This window comes from Orcinus orca, chromosome 10 (assembly GCF_937001465.1).
Source record: "Orcinus orca chromosome 10, mOrcOrc1.1, whole genome shotgun sequence".
Taxonomy (NCBI): Eukaryota; Metazoa; Chordata; class Mammalia; order Artiodactyla; family Delphinidae; genus Orcinus; species Orcinus orca.
The window spans coordinates 1969629-1983344 of record NC_064568.1 but is presented as its reverse complement, the minus strand read 5'-3'; the positions used below and the strand labels follow the sequence as shown (position 1 = coordinate 1983344).

General features: G+C 44.2%; 1 protein-coding gene across 8 annotated transcripts in view; it reads right to left on the bottom strand.

Moving 5' to 3' along the window:
* Positions 1-477: 477 nt before the first annotated feature.
* Positions 478-13716, bottom strand: part of CNBP (CCHC-type zinc finger nucleic acid binding protein) — a 48878-nt gene continuing 35639 nt past the window's right edge. Inside the window, exons 1-5 of one of the 8 annotated variants that reach the window (XM_004284333.3) lie at positions 10288-10447; positions 2846-2983; positions 2655-2747; positions 2304-2502; positions 478-1455 (exon numbers count right to left, since the gene is read on the bottom strand). In XM_004284333.3, coding sequence (XP_004284381.1) covers positions 1338-1455; positions 2304-2502; positions 2655-2747; positions 2846-2969 — 534 coding nt within the window. In that variant the 5' untranslated portion in view covers positions 2970-2983; positions 10288-10447 and the 3' untranslated portion in view covers positions 478-1337. Of the gene's footprint in view, positions 1456-2303; positions 2508-2654; positions 2748-2845; positions 2984-8207; positions 8233-10287; positions 10448-13716 lie in introns of those variants that run through there. The other 7 variants (XM_049693724.1, XM_004284334.3, XM_049693727.1 and 4 more) reach the window with 7 other exon arrangements.

Below are 13716 nucleotides of genomic sequence, written 5' to 3'. Positions count from 1 at the left end.
GTTCCCGGCTCTAGGCACCCTTCAAGCAAGTTAAGCTTCTAGTAACTCACCTATAAAGTGAGTTTATTAAACCAGGTAACTTCGAAGGTCCATCTCAACTCTAGCTCAGACCCTAGGAAAAAAAGAAGGAATCCAACATTTCAGATCCCCGTAAAGCCCAGGAAAAATATGAAATGCTAAAACGGCAATGGTATTAGAACTGTTCAGAATGAACACAGAGCTAAAGGCCATCATTATAATGAATGGATTAGAACGAATTAAATTTTCTATATCCCTGCAAAACAACTGACCCCAAAGTATCTGAAGCCTGTGCTTCCTTGTAACAGCTATTTTTCATTACTGAAGACATGACTTAGTACAAAAAGAAAAGTCCAAACTGTGAGCTTTCAGTCCTCCACATTCCCCTGTTTAATATGGCATTTTGCACTATATACATTAATGAAAATCTGAAACAAACAGAAAGAACTTTAGTCAAACTCCCCTTCCTCCTCCAGCTTTATTGGATAGTTTAAAATTACATTTCTATTTTCTAGGACTTCAGTTGCTTTTTCCATCTGACTTTTAAAAACTGATTACAGCAAATGAAACACAGTTGTCTAAGTGATATAGTATACAAAAATAACATCTTGATTTCTGTGAAAATGCATTTCTCTGCAATTCCTGAATAGCTCCAAATTATGCTAGCTCTGAGCATAGATGTTTACTCTGGGTTTTAGATTTAGTCTTTGAAAAAATGTGTTCTACACCTTTGCCATCGCCATCTGTTTACCCAGCATCAACGCTGCGGGGAAGTTGTTCCTGTTCAGGCTTTTATCCCAAGTTTTCTCGCACAGCCGTTAACACGCATGTTTGGTTTTTATTTTGTTTACTCCCAGTCAACTGTATGTCCTATGTAGGGCCTGATACAGATGTTACTTGATGTTATTTAACAGCTACTGAGGTCAGACAATCCAAGGCAGTCATTATGCTAAAATTAAAGTTATTTATGGAAGAGCTCATGGACACTTCCAGGATTGGTTTTTACCTCCTACATGGGAACATATTCGAGAAACCCAGAATGGGCTTACTGGTCTGACTCAACTCTTCCCATTCATCAATCCCTATTCACCAGTGGCGCGGAAAGGGGGTTCTTTAACAAAGCATTATACGTAACACCTCTACCAAACTAAACATAAACTTTTTTTTGTAGTTAAATGCAGGAAGTCGGTTTTTTTCCACCCCTTTCCTCCTTTTACACGGCAAGTAAAGCTCACTGGCCTGGGAGTAGCCTCTATCTGCCAACCTTTGGCCAGTGAAGAGGATTCAATCAGAAAAGGAGGGGCGACAGAGGACAGTAATTAAGCCGTGGCCTCGATCGTGCACTCCCGTGCAAGGTGCCCTGACTCGCCACAGCGGTAACAGTTGACTTCACTCGTCTTGCTGCAGTTGATGGCTACATGACCAGTCTCGCCACACCTAAAGAAAGGAAAGTAGAACAACATAATAGCGCTCAGAAAATGCCCAACTGGACTAAAGCAATAGTTACTGCAGAACAAAAAGCAACAATAAACCAGTACAGTTTTGTTTTCAGGACAGTAAGTCTTATTATCCCCTAAACTAAGACCAAAAAGGAGGAATTTGATAGCGAAGCTACCCAATTGTGCAGCCTAAGGCATAAAACCAAAACCTTTGCCATAAGAGCCCAACCAACACCACAACCAAAACACTGGCCAATGTTTTATACTTTCACACAAATTAACCCCTAAGATTTCAGTTATATACATATCAAAACTTATATAAAATTTTACACTTTCACGTGTACATGTTATTATATGTCACAGACAGGCAGAGTCTTCTGGTTTCATGACAAAAGATTTGTGTGTATGAATTACACGGTTTTCTACAAAGTGTCTGAAAACCCCAAATTATTATAACAGAACATTTTTTTTTGGTGGGGGGGGCCCACCCTGCACAGTAGGCGGAATCTTAGTTCCCTGACCAGGGACCAGACCCATGCCCCCTGAAGTGGAGGCACGCACGGAGTCCTGACCACTGGACCGTCAGCGAAGTCCCAACATTCTTATTTTGAGACCATTAAAAATTCCAAAGTTGTGCTCCGTGCCGCCCAGCTGCTATAATCCACCAGGCATCACGGTAGGACACTGCCCAAGGCAGACAGTTGGGCTACGCAGGCCGGAAACCTCTCCTACGGTCGCAGCCACCTCAGGGAATGTACTACCGCCAAGGCCCTCCCATTTACAGCCAACTCACTCTCCAGGAGCCCCTGCAATGAGCTCTCCGCCAGCAGCATGCCAGCAACTCACCTATAGCACTTCACTTTGGTGCAGTCTTTCTGAATGTGTCCGAACTCTCCGCAAGAATAGCACTTCTGCTCGTCTGCGTGGTCACAGTCGCGGGCCAGGTGGCCAGGTTTGCCGCAGTTGTAGCAGCACTGCTCTCGCTCCCGCTTGGGCTCCTTGCAGTCCTTGGCAATGTGACCTCCCCGGCCGCAGTTATAGCAGGCTTCAACAATAAGGAAAAGAAGCAGACCAAGACTATAAAACCTTACAGACGCCGCTACAGGTCAAACCACACAGCACACACCCTCAGAGGTGGAAAATGTCTTCCAACACAGTAGAGCGTGCTCAGACGGAGAGGAAGTGTTAAATGCTTACCATCCTCCTGCAGATCACAATCCTTGGCAAGGTGACCAGACTCACCACAGCGGTAACAGATGTCTGGAAGCGATGAGGAAACAAACTGGAAACCTATTTTGGGCAGAAACAAAAAGAATTTGGCTAATTAGACCAGTCTTGATACTTACGAATACTGAAGTACTTCGAAATTTTTTATTCGACAAAAATACCTCTATCCGAGGTAAAACCACCTCTGCCACGGCTTCTCATTCCACGACCACGGCCCCCACCAGTGGGGCATTCCCGGGCCCAGTGGCCAGATCGTCCACACTTGAAGCATTCATTACTGCTCATGGCTGCAGCCAGATCTTCAAAACATTAAAAATGACAACATTAAACCACTTGAAATTACTTTTAGCTTTTATTCCCCGTTTAGTGTATTTCTGGATAATTATTCTGAAGAAAAAAAATACATTTTTTCTAACCAATATATTGGTTAGAAAAACAATCACATAACTATATATGTAGGCATTATATATCTATTATGAAATATATTAAAAGTGAAAAACACATTGAAAACATATATTTTCATAAAACTTGTGATCTTTACAATCATTAAGATTATGCATACATGTTAATCCAATTATTAATGAGATGACGGGACTTACAGGGTTAGTATCCATGAATATCCATTATTAGAAATAATCAGTAATACCTCATTCCAGGTCCAACTTAATGGACATTTTCATGGTTACAAGCCAGTAAACTTTACTGTGGGCAACTGGAAGTCATTTACTGGTTATAAAATTGGAATAACCCAGTGGAGCTGTAGTATGGATTCTGGGAGTGGACGAAGAAACATTCTCCTCTGCGCCCTTAGCACCTAACACAGTGCCTAATTAAACTGCAGCACTACGTGGTGATTCAGTATTTAGAGCAGACACGTTAGAAGAAATGCAGGCAATTTTGTCTCTAGATGGTAGGGTATGTTAAAAATATTAGAAAAAAGACAAAGAGGAACACCAAAGTAAAATGCCAGTAGCACTGGGACCATTTTTTCCCTCTTCTATTCTCCCATTTCCAAATTTTTCTGTAATTTTACATTTAAAACAAGGTTACTTGGAATTTCATAGTAGACTCCTTTATTGGGTATTGTTTCAAAATAAAAGCAAAACTCCAACTAAAGCAAATGCATTTTATACTTCTTATGTAACAACCTAAAAATAAGCACGAGCTATTTCTAGAATAGAATAGAATGGAATGGAATAGAACAGAATGGAATGTTGCAGGACAAAGTCCCAGTAAAGTGGCCTTTAAAAAACAAACTAGTTAAAAACAATGTAACCTTTACATTTCCACACTTCCATAGCTAAACGGTTTTACCCTTAATTCCAGTGTCAAACAATGGTAAACAAAGTTTTTAAAACACGTTGTAGAGAAATCTAGTGACTAAAAATTATGCTCAAGTTTCAAGTCTCCATCATCAAATATTGAAAAGAACTCATTACCTATCCCAACTCTCTGCAATCAGAGCCAGGATAAATCTTCAGAGGAATCTTTCTACCAACTCTTGCCACTTGCCATATAAACTTATTATCAAAAGGGGGTAGGGGAAAGTGCCTGAATGCATAATGCACATTTCTAGTCAGATGAAACCAGTCAGCGAAGATTAAAAACGTATTCTTGCAAAATTACATTTGCCTTCTTATACGGGTGCTGGCATTCTAAGTTATGTGGAGGGCTGGTTTCCACCAGAGAGAATACTAATGATTAAAAAACGAATGGCACATAAAATGATCACAGAAAAATGCAGCTTACGGTATGTCATCCTCCCCTCAACCCCATTTTCATTTTGCATCTTCTGTTTACTCGGGACCAATTGAGCACATTAACTCTTGGTCCCAAGGAGTTCTTTGCACAAACGATCACTTCCTTTCACAAGGTAATCCAGGCAATTTGACAAGTTCTAAGTATTTTATAATTTTTTTATTTCCATAAGATACTTATCTTTTAGAAAAATGACAACCCAATATTCAATATGCATTGTCAAAGATAAAGAAATGATAGCTCCGGGCAACCTCCCTTTTAGACTGCTGCTTTAAAAGGACCTCTTGTTTCATAATGGTAAAGTACAAAGGAAATACGTTACAATGAATCATCAGATGTTTGTCAGTGTATTGAATAAAGACAGCAGTTAAAATTTTACGTTTACTTTTAGCCTACAAATATTAGTTTAAAAAATTTAGCTACTCAAGAACTGATAAGCTAAGTGTGGATTTTCCACCAACTGTTTCTCTCTTTGGCCAAGCCGACCTCAATCAGCTGGTCTGCATTTACTCCTTTATGACAGAGAGCTCTTTAGTAACATTAACCCAACTGATTCCCACTATGTTTTTAAGGCACACTACTGATCCTGGTACTCATCTTACATACAAATGTCCTTAGTTCTAAGGTCTCTAGAGAATGGCACGCTATTATTCCTTAGGAAAACTAGAGGTGGTAAGACAAAGCTGCAAACCTATCATGGCTCCCTGACTCCCACTGCTCTTGGCTGTGTGCAGCACTGCCCTGCCCTGCCCCCGCCTCTCCCGCTTGTCACAACCTTTTGCAGCCTTCCAGGGCCAACTCTATAAAAGAACCTGACCACACCACCCAGCCTGGAGCTATCCTTAATCCCTAGTAAGACCCAGGGCACTCTGCACTACCATTTTGCTTTTTATCATATTCCTTCAGAGCAGACACCAAGTAATTCACCTTTGAATCATAATACCCCATACAATTATCCTTTTAGTAGCAGTATAACAGTATTTTTAACTGCTGGGTTGTTGTTGTTGGTTTTTTTTGGGGGGGGGCCACCAATAGTCATTTGCTGAATGAAACCAATTGTGCTTCTGGTACAGACCCGATCCAATCCAGAAAGTACTGACAATAAAACACCTGAATTCTTGCTATCACAAGAGGTGCTGCACCATTAATTTAAAGTAGTGATGCTGAGAATTCCCTGGCGGTCCAGTGGTTAGGACTCAGCGCTTTCACTGCCGGGGCCCGGGTTCGAACTAAGATCTCACAAGCCGTGTAGCACCGCCCCCCAAAAAAAAAAAAAAAAGTTAACGATGTATTTTCAACTACATACTCAATAAGGATTGAGTACAATCACTCTAAATTCAGTATGTATTTCAGATTGTCTAGTAAAATCCCCACATGTAACTGAGAAATTTTTACTCCTAGTCACTAAAATCAGCAACTGAGCCAGGACCTCTAATTTGCCATCCAGAGTCTCAGCAACATTTTATGGAATGCTACAAAACATATATACGAATTTAAAAAACAAATACCGTATTTTCACTGTTGCCAGGCAGTAGGAGAGCATATTTTTCTTCCTTTTGCTGCTAAAAATCATTTCTGTATCTACACCCATGTATCCTCACACAGTATAAAAAGACTTGGGGACTATAGGGCTAACCACTTAACCGAGCTTAACCACTTGCTGCGTTACCTCAAGACACCTGACCCCTCTCCTGTCTTGAGGAAGATAAAACTGATCTGTAATGAGATTACTACCAGGTGCCTTGTGCTTAACAGGTGCTCAATTTTAAAAAACGTATGGATATATGTACACTGCTCACATTTATTCCTGCCTTTCCACTCTTCTCCCAGTTAAGTTGGATTGTAGACAGATAGATGAGCACTCAGTTCAGGGAATTCCCTGGTGGCCTAGTGGTTAGGATTCTGGGCATCCATCCTGCAAGCCGCACGACACAGCCAAAACAAACAAACAAACAAAACCAACCTACACAGCAGGCTTGAAATGGGCCCAACTCTGCTTATACTCAAGCTTCCCATCTCATAAAATCTACTTCCTGAAGGGAATGGATTAGAGGTAAGACAAGAAAAAGGGTGAATTCCTAATGACTTCACATTTTCAACAACAGAAATCAGGATCTGTTTCCATTTCGATTGCTGTGTATTGAATTTTCACTGACATAAATCACATGTAGAGATGTGGTAGGAGCACAAGGCATGCCAGGCAGCAGGAGGAGTAAGGCCGTCAAGATACGGTTTGCAAAGACGCACTTGTGAGGCCGTGTAAGCCAAGCTATGAGGCCTCTTTTTTACAGATACTGCACTCGTCTAGGCTTTAAGGCTTAAATCCTGGAATTGGTACCAAAACGCAAATGGTAATACAAATGTCTTCGTGAATGTAATTCTGCCATATTTTTGACACTAAGAACAAAGCCAGTAAACTACTTAAATCTTAACGGCATACGGTCAAGACTAACAATGCGTTCCGACGACTAAGAGACCATGACTCTATAAATACATTTAAAATAAGTAGCAACAGGCAAGGCGGGAGTGGGGAGCGTGCCATAAAGCAGTTGATAAGGATCGGGTTGGATTGTTTTCCTAACACAGCCACATCGACTCACATTTGCTGTGTCTCCAGTCACCTTCCCCAAACTCAGGGTTACCCGACTCATCCACGTTGACCTAAACTGCACTGAGACCACAGTGGAGCTTCTGCCCCTTGAATGCACTCACCCATTTTTACACCCTAATAAGTTGGTTCAGAGTTCCAACATGGTACTGAAACACTTCCAACTGTTGAAGTAAAGATAAACCACAGATAGAACGGAAGGAAGCAAGTTATACTGTGCACTACCTGCGTTCTGGCCAGGATACTGTAGAACAGAGTACAGTCCTGGGAGCAATGCTACTCACACCCATTTCTGCCTGCTCTGAAGGGTTTTAATCAGTAGCTGAATACCTACTGTAAGTCAAGGATTGATAAACACATTATCTGTAATCCCTACAACCTTGCTAGTCATGTATCCTTGTCCCCATTTTACAATAAAGAAACTGAGGATCTGAGACCAAATGACTTCCCAAAGCTATACAACTACTGGGTTGGCCACAAAGTTCGCTCGGGTTTTCCCATAACATCTTATTTCTAGAACTTTTTGGCTAGCCCTACAGAAAGTTCTACACTTGATCTTAGCCAAAAGGCCGAGAAGCGATTCAGAAAGTTCTAGAGTCAGGATTTCAACAGTTGGCTCCAAGTCCTCTGCAGAGGCTTTTGTTAGGTTTAAGTGATACTGTACATGAAAATGCTATCAGAAAAGCACACCAATTTAGAGAAGTCAAAATAAAACTAGAATCGAGACGTTTCTAAAAATCCACACCCATGAATGAATTTAAAGCCACTTTAGATTTTAACCTTTTTCCTGAGGCAGAACTTAGGAGTGTCACCACAGACCAAAGACTGGCAACCTGACTTCACTAGTTAACACCCTCATCTGCAATTATGGAGCAACTCCAGGTGACCACCATACTGCACTCTGTCCTGATTAACAGAGCCCATCCACTCACAACGTGAATGCTGGTAGCCACAAGCTCCATTTTATTATTCCAGCAGTTTTTTACAACATGAAAATGGTGTACACTTTACTGTGAATCTCTCAACAGCATGCCCTTACTGCAGCAGCATCTGACACTGCCAGAATAAGAGTTCTATTAAATGAGACAGTACAGAAAGAGTGTTCTCCACAGAGCAGGCCAGGATGCCTTGGCATCAGTCTTCTGCTCTCCACTTACTGTCAGAAGGCTAGGAAGAGGAAAGAAGCCAGCAATTCTTAAAAGAAACTCTCACTCCTGCAAGGGGAAGAAAAAAAAAAAAAGCAAAATCTCTCTTGTGGTCAAGCGTTTAGACAACAGACCAATCATTCCAATTAGTCAAACTGTGGTTCTACTGCCTTTAAGTACCCATCTTAAGCCTCCATTTAGGTACCACAGACTTCAATTAGATTTTAAGAAAGGTAAAAAGAATCCAATCACAAAACTGTATTACAAAACTCACTTATAATACCTTAAAAAAGATAGCATTCGGCCTGTTCCAGATGTTCAAATACAAGTGTAATAAATGCCCCTTAAGTTTTCCACTGATTTGGCTCAAAATATTTTAAAGAGACTGCACGTATGAAATACCTAGCTTATCAATATGAAAAGGAATGTGGACCTTTGGTTGCTGAGAAAAACGTACCCAATTTATCTGTGACATATTAGATAAGTACATAAATATATACTGTTAGCTTTTTTCAAATACTGTTGCCAAGAGGTGCGATTTGCAAAAATTTTAAGTCCTTAATTCAGCCCTTGGGAACCTAATAAATTATTCCTTTTATATTCCAGTACAGAGAGCTCCTTGTAGACAAGAATCAGGCTCAACAAACTAAAAACAGCGTGAAACTATGTACGAGGCACTTTGTAGGTGTTTGATTAAGCCTCCATCACAGTAATTTTTAAGAAGCATTTGAAAATAACTGCTTTGCAGAGGGGAAAAAAAAAGCCTAAGAGGTAGGAACTTCTTTTCATCCATCTCTTTAGAACCTCAAAACCTTACACTCAACTTATAGGGCTTGAGCAAACGAATAACAAAGTTCTTAATTTAAATTAAGGTTAATTCACTGATGCAGAAATTAACTGGTTATGTTTCTCTCCCCAAACTGCGTCAAACAATAGGAAAAAGGGAAAAAACTGTTTTTAAAAGCTTGTCATTTGGGGGTACAAGATGAGAACGTAAATTAATCCTCCTGAAAAAAAAAAAAAACTAATCCCGACTCTTGGCTTCTTTACCCTACCCTTTCTGTGGATCCTTCTGAATAATGCCTGAAACACACTATCTGAAGTCACAGATGAAAACTGAGCAATGTTTTCTTTTCCTAAGACCCCTAAAACCAGATGTAGTCACTTCCTATGGAAGTGCCCTGTAGCTGCGGCCATGTGGTTAACATGTGGCAACAAGCACAAGCTTTACCCATAATAAAATCAACACCCAAACCCAAATGTGGGCCATTATGCCATTCTAAAATAGGTTTTCACGTTTGGAAAATCCAAATGGAGTTTGGCTAATTAATTTTCTCGCCTCGTTTTTAGATTAAACTGTATTCGTTTCACCTGTCCAAGAGATGATGCAAAGGTTACTACTGCTGCCATGATTTTGGAAGTTTGACAAATTCATGCTTTTTTCTGATAACGGGGTTTTTCAAAAGCCTCCGTAACTTAAATTAGTGTTGACTCAAGAAAATTGGGCCTTATCTGCCCCTTCCCGAACAGCACCGTAAAACAAGTAACTTAGCATGTCAATGACGATAAAAATTCAAGAAGCGAGAAGCTATCGGGAAGTAGGCAGAGCGAGTCCCGAAGCCACACGGGCCTTCCGGCGGGGTGTCCCCCCACCCTAAACGGAGGACTTCGCCAAGGCCCCAGCTAAGCCCACACAGCCCCTGGCACATGGCCCGCGCCAGGCCCAGCCCCCGTGCCCCCCGCTGCTCCAGGGCCCTCCCCCACACACGGCCCCCTCCTCGCACGTTCCCGCCAAATCCACCCCCGCCCTACGTTCCGCGACCCCGGAGCCCCCGCCTCGGCCCCAAGGACGCGCGGCCTCGTCCGCGGCGAGGCTGCGGCCTGGGCCCGGCGGCCCGATTGCGGCGGCCCCGCGTCCCGGGCGGCAGGCAGGGCGGGAGGGCGGCCGGCCGCGGGGCGCAGTCCGGGGCCGGGCGGTGGCGGCCCGTTTCCCGCCTGACGCAGCAGCGGCGCAGGCCGGAGTGCGGCCGCCATCGCCGCCTCCCTGCTCCAGACCCTTCGCCCGCGGCCCCCGGCATGCTCGCGGCCTCACCTTCGGCGTCGGAGGGGCCCGCAGCGGCGGAGACTCGGACGCAGGCCGAGGAGGCGGCTCGCGAGGCAGCGGCTGTTTATTTTCAGGGTCCTCGCCTGCGCCACACGCGGGTCTGCACACGGCCCCACACACGCCGTTGCGCACGGCTCGCCTCCGCCTCGCCCACGCAGCCAATCAGCGCGCGGGGCTCGGCCGTCCAATTAGGGCCGCCTGTGGGGAGAGCCGCCCCGCCCGACGCGCCGCGTCGGGCGGGGCTCTTCCCCTGAGCGCGCGGCCCTTCCCGCCGTGCCCCGCGTGAGGCCTTCCCGCCCCGAGAGCCGGCTTCTCTGGATCGGGGATGTCGGCGTCCTGGCTCAGCGACCGTTCTGGCAGCAGCGCCGAGGGGCGCCGAGATGGGGTCTCAGGGAGGCGGCTGTGGTGCGCGTGGGGCCGGGAGGACTTCTCCCGGTGGCGGGCTCCGGAAAGCGTGTGCCCGCGGACCTTGCAGGAGCCCGGCCCCACTTCCGGGGCCTCTCGGTTTGGGGAAGTCGGACTGCCCAGTCACGCAGGTGGCCGTGGCTGCGTGGGCCTGAGATTCGTTTGGGTTTTTCTGCGGCCCAGGCAGAGCCCCGGAGGCCTCGCAGCTCCCACTTGCAGGACTGATAACACCCCCTTTCAAATAAAAGTCCCTCACTGGGGAGCGGGCGGGGGTGGAAGGACGGCCCGCGACCTCGGTCCCAACACCCTTGTCACCGGAGGAGCATGTGATGAGTGACGTTCCCTGCGACAGGAGGGCCACCCGGCCTGGGCTGTCACGGTCCCGAAAAGCCTTTAGATTTTCTCCACAAGACATTTTGTATATATAGCATAGATATTCTGTCATGGAGGAATAAAGTCAAACTGTTCAGTGGTAAAGTCAGAAGTTACAGAATTTTGTGTCCCATTTGGGAATGGCCTTTATTAAAAACATAAAATTTAAAAAAAAGTAAGAGTCCTCAGTCTCTTGAGCCCTAAAAGGCCCTAAAATCACTTCAGTCTCATACTAAACTTGGCGTGCTCTTGAGGTTAGTCTGCGGCCCATGTTGGCTGATGCATGCCAGGAGTGTATTTTTCATTCTTTTAATGACTTACACTTGGAAAGTAAGCGCTCCTATCTTGTTATTAAGATGTTAAAACTGGGGTGATCAGACCTTGTTTGTAGCGTTAGTTCCGCAGGTGGCTGTGTAGACTTGAGCTATTCATTTGCCCCCGGTTTCACCTCATTTGAATCCTAGTCGCAAGGCTGTATGGCTTCTTAAATCATGTTGTGAGGAGGTAGTATAGCAGAGTGGTTAAGAGCTCAGATGCTGACAGTCAGGGTTAAACCTGATTCAAATCACTTAATTATTGTAAAGCATTTAGCAGATTGTGTTCAACGTAGTGCTCAAGAGAGGGTAGCAATTATCAGAGTGGATGGACTATTTTAAGGGCCAATGATTTTTTTTTAACTGTTGTTAAGGCAATTTAAAGTAAAAATATTTTAAAATTAAGTATGAAAAGTCCCCATTTCCAATAAGACTGAGTTGCCTGGCACTTTATGCATTAAGTTACAACACGAGAGTGACCAATAATAAAATGGTATTTTGTGCTTACATAGTTTTATTACCAAGAAGCTTATACAGCTTCATGGACTTCCCCTCCCTAACTGCTGAATCTTTATAATATCTTGAGGTAAGGCGTAGTGTGGTAATTGCAGACACAACTAGTGATTTCCTAAGCCCTAACAGTGAGTCAGCGCAACACAAGAGTCTATGTAGGAAGTCCAGCCTGGGTGCCTCCACGCCACACCAGGAGGATGAATTAAAATTGTCGTAGGAACCATAAATTAATATTTTCTGACTTGATTTTTGTTTACCATTCCAACCACAGTGCTACATAAAATATCTGCTATTCATTATAGACGCAGGGACTGAATGTTCCTAATATTAAAAAAAAAAACTTAAAAAAAAAAGGTGGGTGGGGCTTCCGTGGTGGCGCAGTGGTTGAGAGTCCGCCTGCCGATGCAGGGGACACGGGTTCGTGCCCCAGTTCAGGAAGATCCCACATGCCGCGGAGCGGCTGGGCCCGTGAGCCATGGCCGCTGAGCCTGTGCGTCCAGAGCCTGTGCTCCGCAATGGGAGAAACCACAACAGTGAGAGGCCCGCATATCGCAAAAAAATAAAAATAAAAATAAAAATAATAAAATAAGGTGGGTGTGAAATAAAGATATTAGACATAATGTTCTTCTATAGGTTTAAAAGACTTAAGTAGAGGAATGGAAACATGATGCGGTCTTTGCTGTTTGGCTCTGGGAGGAACAGCTAATGGCTTTTCTCTACCTGGCGTCCAGCTTTCCGCAATGACTACTCTCGACCTGGCGTCCAGCTTTCCGTAATGACTATTATTAATAGAGCCAGTCTGGTCATGAGGCATTCTGACTGACCCAGAGAAGGTCTGGGATGGAGCTGAACTACAGTGACTCGTGTTGCGTGGATATGTGCCTCGGTACACCTGTTTCACTAGCGATGTTTGAAAATAAAGGGAAAAGGCCACCCCACTCAAAAGATAAGCTGCCAAGTGTATTTGAAGGAAGAGGCTCCTATTATGTTTCCCTCCCCTGGAGATGTATTTTATCCCCTCCTGCCCTCCAATGTTCAGTCTAACCCAGGGTATTGTGCGCAGCATTGCAGGGGTTACAAAGGTGAGTCAAGACACAGACCATGCCCTTGAAGATCTTGCAGGATGACACGGGCCAAAAGAAGTGTTCAGTGTCCTCAAAGGACCAGCTAAAATGCTGTGATTCAGCATGATTCAGGATTCTTTCAAATGAGTGCCAGTTGAGCAGCAATATCTGCCGACTCCTAATTTCTGCCTAAAAGGCCTGACTGTCCAGCACAGGCCTTAGATCGTGCTGTTAAATGGAGATGACACTGTGTATATCCTTCTAAACCCTTCCATGCCAACAGGGAAATAGTCTCTGACTTTGCTTGGAAAGTATGCAACTAAGGATAAGGAGGATAAATTGTTTCCACCTCTCATGTCGGCTTCTAAAGCAGAAACATAGCTTACTAAGCTAAATCCTGAAATAGGAAGCAGTTATACAGTACTAATAATAGCTAATAGGTGGGCTTCCCTGGTGGCACAGTGGTTGAGAATCTGCCTGCCAATGCAGGGGACACGGGTTCAAGCCCTGGTCGGGAAGATCCCAATGCCGCGGAGCAACTAGGCCCGTGAGCCACAACTACTGAGCCTGCGCATCTGGAGCCTGTGCTCCGCAATAAGAGCGGTGCGGTAGTGAGAGGCCTGTGCACTGTGATGAAGAGTGGGCCCTGCTTGCCGCGACTAGAGAAAGCCCTTGCACAGAAACGAAGACCCAACACAGCCAAAACTAAATAAATAAATAATAAAAATAAAGGAATTCCCTTAAAAAAA